Source organism: Chenopodium album, chromosome 19 (assembly GCF_948465745.1).
Source record: "Chenopodium album chromosome 19, dcCheAlbu1.1, whole genome shotgun sequence".
In the NCBI taxonomy this organism is placed as follows: domain Eukaryota; kingdom Viridiplantae; phylum Streptophyta; class Magnoliopsida; order Caryophyllales; family Amaranthaceae; genus Chenopodium; species Chenopodium album.
In genome coordinates, this window is record NC_137852.1 from 244,206 (window position 1) to 252,852 (window position 8,647).

General features: G+C 37.4%; 2 protein-coding genes across 2 annotated transcripts; both read left to right on the top strand.

Moving 5' to 3' along the window:
* The first annotated feature begins 31 nt into the window (after positions 1–31).
* LOC145594511 (signal peptidase complex subunit 2-like) lies at positions 32–4,379 on the top strand. The gene is made up of 5 exons (XM_081650820.1): positions 32–202; positions 908–1,059; positions 2,083–2,164; positions 3,722–3,864; positions 3,961–4,379. Exons 1-5 carry the CDS (start codon positions 95–97, stop codon positions 4,055–4,057), a joined length of 582 nt encoding a protein of 193 aa, XP_081506946.1. The 5' UTR covers positions 32–94; the 3' UTR covers positions 4,058–4,379.
* Positions 4,380–5,237: 858 nt separating this feature from the next.
* LOC145594532 (DOMON domain-containing protein / dopamine beta-monooxygenase N-terminal domain-containing protein) lies at positions 5,238–8,622 on the top strand. Its single transcript, XM_081650846.1, has one exon. It carries the CDS (start codon positions 5,633–5,635, stop codon positions 8,369–8,371), a length of 2,739 nt encoding a protein of 912 aa, XP_081506972.1. The 5' UTR covers positions 5,238–5,632; the 3' UTR covers positions 8,372–8,622.
* The last annotated feature ends 25 nt before the right edge of the window (positions 8,623–8,647 follow it).

Here is an 8,647-nt window from a genome sequence, read left to right on the forward strand (position 1 = left end):
ATAATCGATGAGAGAGAAAATCGCTTCCATCAGAGAAAATTCCAAGCTACAATTACACTTCAATTTTTCCACACCAAACTTTTAGAGAGAGAAAATGTCGAACGAATCAAACACCACCTCGACGAAGCAGCAAAACCCTAAAAAAGCCAATTTGTTGGATCATAATTCTCTCAAACACATTCTTGACGAATCTGCTACTGAGGTATCTATTTTGAATTCAATTTATAAAAAAAATCGATTTTTTTTTTCGTAATCTGTGTTTGTTTATCCTGATCTTCGATTTTGATTGTATTTTTATTAATTGTCGAACGATTTTGATGTTGTGTACCTCTGGATTGTTCCGAAATCAACGAATTTTATGTCAATTTGTGATTTTGTATCGATTGTTTGCACTTAGGGTTTGGTAATCTGCAATTTGTGGTTGTAATAAGTTGTATGAGTTTTGTGATTTGTTTTACTTGACTCACCCAAGGACAGTCAACGCTCTAATTAATTTCAGTTGAGTGATGAAGTTTTAGTGTAGTAAGATAGTTTTATTGATCCTACGCAAATTTTGGAAAATAGATTAGATTACGAATTCTGGCAATCATTGTTGCCTGGAATGATTAGAAGCTCGGAGAACTAGGACTTTGACGTTGGCTTATCGCATCCCAATGGAACAGTCGGTATTCAGACAATCTGTCTTTGTATTCTAACCAACTATACAATAGTTACAACTTACAACTAAATTAGTCTTTCTTGCAGACTTTTATGTGTAATGTGTCGAGTTTCTATAGTTAATAGTGATAATTTTGTTGTTTGGACTGTTCAAGGTGCTAAATTGTGAGTAGGGAGTAATGGAACTTTGGCTGAAATAGATAGCTGCATTTCTCCTGAGATTATGACAATGTGATCATCATTTTTCCAGGTTGTTAAGAATCGTGGATATGTGGAGGATGTTAGGATGAGCAATGTACGATTGTTGATGGGAATCTTCATCATAGCCATTGCCTTGGTGGCACAATTTTATCCTAAGAAGTTCCCGGAGAACAAGGATTTTTTGATCGGATGCATCACATTATATCCTTTTCTTTTATAGTTTTGTTTTTGATTCTCACTAGATTTTGTGCTACTGTTAACACTACTGGCGCATGCTATTGCTTCTCTTTTACCACTTACCTTAGTTAAATATTGCAAACATTGTTTACCATTTTTTAGCAAAGTAACAATCTTGCTAACATGGAATTACAAACTTAGGCTGTATGTAATGGAAATTATTGGGTGTGATATTGTATTATGTCTGGGTTTGTCCCTGATCCATGGGAACTTTGAAGTCCATAGCTACAAGGAAATCGGAGTTTATTCCCCATCTTTATGTTACAGATTCTTCTTTGCAGGATCAGCTGTGAATTAGCTTTTTTGAAACAGGTGTCATCATATATCTTAAAGTCTTAACTAATTAGAAAGGTTGGGTTTATTATGAATTTTGACCTCTTAAGAGCTTAGCCACTTTGGGTCAAAAGTGTTTGGTATTGTTATTGTCAACTCATGCTTGTCAAGACCACTTCTTATAGTGCTATTAATATTTTTCATGACACAAGAATTGAGTATTAGTGCTATGGGCTTGCAGTCTGAGTTACACAGGAAACAATAGATTGGGATTAGGAGCCTCTTTAAATATTATGTAGAATGTAGTTTATGGTTGGGTAAATTTAGACCTGTAGGCTTGTTTGTGAGTCGTTTTGATTAGCTATGTTAGTGCAGAGGAGTCTTTGGAGCGCTTTTGATGTTGGATTGTTGGATATTGATGTTAGTTTATTTAGCCTTTAATTAGAGCTTGTTGTGTCATAGCTATGTTATTGCTTGTAGGTTATTTGTGGCTCCCCTGTTTTCGAGGCTTTGCGGTTTGCACTAACTGGTTATCAGCCTTCCTTATATGGCATAAATGTTACCCTCTCAGACAGTAATTTTATGCAAGTCTCAGGGGGTACAAGGCTAATAAGCTAGAAAATACTGCATGTTATTATGACCGGCGATCTACAGTAACTGCTGTTTTGATATTTTTAAGTATGGAATAATGTTTAATCCTTGACTTCCTTGCACATATATCGTCTTCAATTGTTTGTTGCAGCTGATCATTTACAAAAAGGAAAAGAACGCTATAATGTTCACCTATCCTCCATCGGTATGTATCCAGAATCTTAAAAAAGCAATTTATGTTTGTTTGGGTGTGTGTTTGTTCTTTATTGTTGTTGTAATTGTTAAAGTTCGGAAATTGGAGGTTATATCATGGAAAAGACATCTTTCTATCCTTCCAATATGAATTATTTTCTTGCTGGGTTGCTGCCAGAATGTGATTCAATTGATATTATCTTGAGAAAAGTGTGATTCCTGAATGAGTTATGCTTCTCATTGAGTGTTTTAGTCTTATACAGTCATGAATCAATCTCATGATGTTTAAGGTTGTGAAAGATCAAGGCACTTTTATACAAAATAAAATGGTCATTTAATTTACAAATGATGCGTTTTGCTCATCTTCAGATCAATATCATCATCCATTCATGGATTTATAATTGATTAGGTCACTGGATGCTAGTTTATTTGTTTGGTATATAGAGGAATTAAAGTGTTGGACTAATTTGTAAGTGTTGATCATGAAAAGGATTTGAATATCCTTAAGTATTTTGGAAAACAACCATTGTTATGCTTCACTGCTTCAGTGTGTCCTCAAAATAGATAGTCATTTACTAACTTGTTTTTCGATCTTCATCGTCTAGATAATTAGTATATGTGGAGCATTTAATCCTAAAAGGCTGAACATCTAAATTCATGGTCTTGATGTTAATCATATGCCTCTTCTTATCTAGATTTCATGGGATGAAAAGGTTTCACTTTTATTACAGCTTGTTCAAATTGTTAACTGATCCATTTATAAGATGCCTCTTTGCTGTATAGGTTTGTCCTTGGATGAAAAGATACTCGGGTGAATCTAGAATATTTGCAGCTCGCAAATATATGTCGGCAGTTGGCACCATTCTGTAGCCTGTCCTGTAGTTTAAGGATGATTTAATGATTCAAGTATGATATATAATATATTGTTCTGAACATGGTATCTGAAATCAGTGATTAACATCATTACTGTCTCGTGCTGATAGCTCCCAAATGCCTCTTACAAGGTTCTCAGTTTCTCACTATGGTAGGGCAAGGGAATCAATTTATGCAGCTTTTCCTATAGATTTGTGATGAAACTCTTTAACCTTACTACTACAATAGACTAGTAGAGTTTGTTTCCTTAGATAATCTGACCGTCTATGAGCAACCATTCTTGTTAATGATTTTCATTCCCTGTGGGTTTTGCTGACCTATCATCTATTGTATCTCCTTTTATTTGTATGTTTCAGTCTGTTAAGTATTTGGGGCTTAGTATATCTTTTCAGGATCACCCTGCAATTTATTCACATATGGAATGTGTTGTCCATGCTTCGTGTCCATCTATGTTTGGCGTATAATGTGATTGAATGAGGATTAGTGTCAGATGAGGGGTTATTTTTTTTCCACCATTGAAATTTGAAGGAGGCTTTACTTTGTTATTTGAACGAGCTTTCATCTGCACACCATTTGTTTTTTTAGTGCTCTCCCTCTTTGCTCTATATGAGGATGTGTGACATTATTGGCCTATGCGGAGTTTCATAGCTTATTATATAAAATGTGTGACTTCTGATTTCATTTTACCTATGTTCAGGGATCTTACAATGCTACAGGCCTTGTCATATCTTCAAAATTACCAAGGTTCTCTGATATGTACACATTGACAATCGAAAGCGCTGATCCAAAATCAATCTCCGCCCACAAACCTGTTGAATTGACAAAGAGTGTCACCAAATGGTTTCTCTCTACATACTCTAGAAGACATACTTTTCATACATTCATACTCTGAGGTTGTTTTGATTGCTTATTTGTGTTGTTTGGTTAATCCTATAGGTTTACCAAGGATGGAGTTTTGGTGGAAGGTCTTTTCTGGAAAGATGTCGAGGGGCTAGTAGATGACTATAACAAGGAACCAAAGAAGAAAAAATGAATAGTATGAGATTTCTCTTACCAACAGAGATCAAATCAGAGAATGGTCTTAGAGATTTAGAATTCAGTAGAACTAATTGTATGCTGGAAAAAACTTAAGACATGTTGAATCTTTCAGAATTCTGTTTCTTGAGATTATTCTCATCTTTCTGATCTCAAGATTATCATTGATAGTTTATACGGGAGTACAAGTTTACGCTCAATACTTATACCTTTTGCGGTTTACTCTGTGGTGATTACTGATTAGGGACTTAATTGTATTTGGATGGGAGGAAAAATCCTTTCCACATAATGACATATGCTACGTTGCTCTTCTGTTTTCACATACTTGTATTTGAAAAGATAGTTTCTTCTTCGATGTACGTATTTTTTCACATTAAGCGTAATTGTAATACCGTGGCTCATGCAAGATGGGAGACAGGGTGTAATGTTGAGTATGTACTTTAGTTGTGAGTTCCTTTCCGTACATTACAGTAGACATTTTTCGGAGCATTCGGTGCGCCACATATGAAAGGTATTATTTTGACCAATGAAAAATTAGATTAACAATTTATTTTAGAATTAAAAAATTCACTCGTCACCTAAGCAAAAGTGACGAATAAGATTTAAGAAATTTACCACCTAGGTAAAAACAACGAATGATGAATAATTAAAATTTCAATCATTTAAAAAAAAAAAACTAATAATTATCTTTTTTTATATATATGGATGCAAATTATTGATCGCAAATATCTTTAATCTCTCCCTACTCTCTAGCAAATAATAAAAAAAAAATTAAATTCAAGTGCCACGTAAAATAAATAAAACTACGAAAGATAATTTTAGCGTTAAAATTAAAAAAAATCATCTTATGGTATAAGAAACTTTATCCAAATATCTAATGAATGATGCAAATAAATATTTAAAATCTTAAATCAAATAAAATGATTTACTAGAATCGTGAAACAATTGATAATTCAGAGACGAAATCCCAAAAGGAGTGTCGTAAGTTCGTAACCACTAAGCTCGGCATGTTGCACTACTTGCACAGATGCACCATGCACCATTGATTGAGGCATTGAGCCATTGACCATTGTGTTGCCAAACCAATATTCCAGTCTTCCACGTTCGTCTCTTTCTTCTCATACTACCTTCCTCCCCTCTTTCCCAAATTTCCATGAAATCCACCAAACTTGGATTCCTCAACCTCCATTCCCATTTTAATATTTCCCCAACTCACCAAGAATCTCCTTTTCCAGTTTTTCTTCTCTTTTCTCCCTCTTTCCAACTCCTATCCTTCTCTCTCCTCCCTTTCATTGCTGCGATCCCACCTTTGAGGCTACCACGACCACCCCTCCTTTTCTGGGTACTCGCCATTTTCATCCTACTCAAGGTATTCCCCCTTTCCCTAGACCCCCATTTAATTGTTACTGGGCAATCTCAAAATTTCAATTGCACATTATTAGCATAATTTAGACCTGTTTTGGGTAGTTTTGATGTTGAATTGAAAAGGGTATTTGGAAGTTTTGAAGGTTAATTTGTGGGGAGGCAATTGGGAGGGAAGGGTGCTCAGATCTATTCTGGATCGTCCCTTCCCATGGCTTATAGTTGGGTGTTTCTCGGGTTTTTAAAACCCCTTTTTATGTGCCTTATAGTTTTGCATCTATGCTGTTTTTCTGTATTTGGTTCTTCTGATTCAACATGCTCAAATGACACCTCTTTGGCCGGTTTTCGGTCCGAGTTTATGATGCTTCAACATCAATTGAGAGGGGTTTTTACCATACTTGATAATTGTTCATTTAGGGTTAGTGAATTTGATATGCTCCCTGGGTCTGATCATGTGCATTGGTGGGGTGCTGTAGGTGATAGTTTTGTTAATTTGACAAATGGGTTTATCATTTCTGATGAGAATTTGGATAGGACTTATAAAAATGATAGCTTTGTTGTTCATTTGAGAAGTAATGTTAGTTGGGATCAGATTAAAGTAGTTGCTGTTTGGGATTCTCCCACTGCCTCTGATTTTGGGCATGTTGTACTTCATAATTCGGTTAATGGGTCAGAGATTTCGGCCCCTCCAGCACCTGCACCAGTTAGTGATAGTAGTAGTAATAATGCAACAAATGTGAAGAAATGGCGGTATGAACAACCTACGATGTTTGAGAACTGTAAGGTTTTGTCACCTAAGTATAGGGTTCGGTGGACCTTGAGAGAAGATGATAATGTGATTGATATTGGTTTGGAGGCAGTGACTGGGATTCAGAATTATATGGCATTTGGGTGGGCAAATCCTAAGGCTTCTTCAGGGTACATGCTTCTTGCTGATGTTGCTGTTACAGGGTTTACCGAGGAGGGTATGCCCTTTGCGGAGGATTACTATATTACGGACTATAGTGAGTGTTCAGTAGATGAGAATCATGTTGCTCGCGGCGTGTGTCCTGATTCATTGTATAATGGGTCTGATTCAGTTAATGATACACATTTAGTTTATGGCCATCGAAAAGACGGTGTTTCTTTCATCCGTTACCAGCGGCCACTTAAAGCAAACGACCCAAAGAATGATGTCCCAGTGAATCAAATGGAGAATGCGACTGTGATTTGGGCATTGGGCAGGATTAAACCACCAGATTATCTCCGACCTTACTCTCTTCCCCAAAACCATGGGGGCCCTCGGTTTGAGACCTATGGATATTTAGTTCTAAATGTTTCAGAGCATATAAACGATTGTGTGGGTCCTCTCGATGCAGTTGACAAGGAAGATCAAGATCTTGTCATTGCAGATGCTAATGCGCCTCTTCTTGTTACTTCGGGGACTGCTTTGCATTACCCAAATCCTCCAAACCCCTCTAAGGTTCTCTACATCAACAAGAAAGAAGCTCCTCTGTTGAGAGTGGAGAGAGGTGTTCAAGTTAAGTTTTCGGTGCAAGCTGGGCATGATGTTCCCTTTTACATAACATCTGACCCTTTAGGTGGAAATGCTACAGAGAGGAATATTTCAGAGACTATATATGCTGGTGGAGCTGAAGTTGAAGGAGTTCCAGCAAGCCCAAAGGAATTAGTTTGGACACCTCACAGGAACACTCCAGATCTTGTTTATTATCAATCAGCGTATGAGCAGAAAATGGGTTGGAAGGTTCAAGTGGTTGATGGGGGATTATCAGACATGTATAACAACAGTGTTGTTTTGGATGACCAGCAAGCTAGTTTCTTTTGGACCTTGTCTGAAAACTCTATTTCTATTGCAGCTCGGGGTGAGAGAAAAAGTGGTTATCTTGCTATTGGTTTTGGTAGTGAAATGGTGAATAGTTTTGCTTACGTCGGTTGGTTTGATGGTGAGGGGAAAGGTCGGGTTGATACCTATTGGATTGATGGCAGAGGCGCCTCTGATGTCCACCCAACAAAGGAGAACTTGACATATGTGAGATGCAAGTCTGAGAATGGTGTCATCACTTTGGAGTTTACTCGTCCCCTTAATCCATCATGCCCCAAGAAGGATGAAAGGCCTGAATGCAAAAACATTATAGATCCAACTACTCCTCTGAAAGTCATCTGGGCAGTGGGTTCTACATGGTCCGGTGACCCTTTGACCGAGAAAAACATGCATTCTGCTCACAGCAGTCGCCCTGTCAGGGTGATGCTGAATCGTGGTTCAGCAGAAGTAGAGCAGGACTTGAGACCGGTGTTAGCTGTCCATGGATTTATGATGTTTCTAGCATGGGGCATTTTGCTTCCTGCTGGGGTACTCACTGCGAGATATCTGAAACATATGGAAGGTGATGGTTGGTACAAAGTCCATGTTTATTTGCAGTATTCAGGGTTGGCAATTGTCCTGCTTGGATTTCTCTTTGCAGTTGCCGAGCTGAAAGGCTTGTTTATGACCTCCTTACACGTGAAGCTCGGGATGGCTGGTATTGTTTTGGCCTGTTTTCAACCCATTAATGCATCACTAAGGCCAAAGAAAGCATCCAATGGTGAATCTCCATCGTTAAAAAGAGTAATTTGGGAATACTCTCACGTAATCATTGGCAGATCAGCTATCATCGTAGGGATGGCTGCACTTTTGACAGGAATGAAACATTTAGGAGAGAGGTATGAAGAGGATGTCAGAAGGCTTACGTGGGCTCTGATATGCTGGTTTTTGTTTGGTGGATTGACCATTCTATATTTGGAGTATCGGGAAAAACAACATGGTGATAGAAGTTCAGGAAGAGGCAAGTGGGTTCTGGGTAATGAAGAAGATGATTCTGCTGATCTCTTGAGCCCTACTGGCACGTATGCTGAGAAAGAGGCTCATCTATCAGACAGAATGGAAGTTCAGTTGGAGCCCTTGAACAGATAGCTTTTAATACTCCCACATTTTTTCATGTTTATACAGACTTGTACTCAATTTTGCATTTTTGTCAATTAGATCCAAACAAAAGAAAAAGAGGAAAATGGCTTTGCGATATAGGACTATAGGTGAAAATAGCGACTTCATTTGGAGTGAAAGGAAACTTTACTTGCCAAATTCTCATGAATCATGATGTATACTAATTTCAATTTTTGTTCTGTATACTTATGTTAAAAAATCACTGGCTCTCTTATATACCTCTCTTCTGGAGTGTGCAAAATTTCA

What these genes read in the sequence shown, in the direction of transcription:
- LOC145594511 (XM_081650820.1), top strand. Translation starts at nt 95, where the DNA reads ATGTCGAACGAATCAAACACCACCTCGACGAAGCAGCAAAACCCTAAA. An exon ending in TTGACGAATCTGCTACTGAG is followed by an intron (nt 203 to 907) that starts GTATCTATTTTG and finishes TCATTTTTCCAG; the next exon opens with GTTGTTAAGAATCGTGGATA. An exon ending in TTGATCGGATGCATCACATT is followed by an intron (nt 1,060 to 2,082) that starts ATATCCTTTTCT and finishes ACTTCCTTGCAC; the next exon opens with ATATATCGTCTTCAATTGTT.
- LOC145594532 (XM_081650846.1), top strand. Translation starts at nt 5,633, where the DNA reads ATGGCTTATAGTTGGGTGTTTCTCGGGTTTTTAAAACCCCTTTTTATG.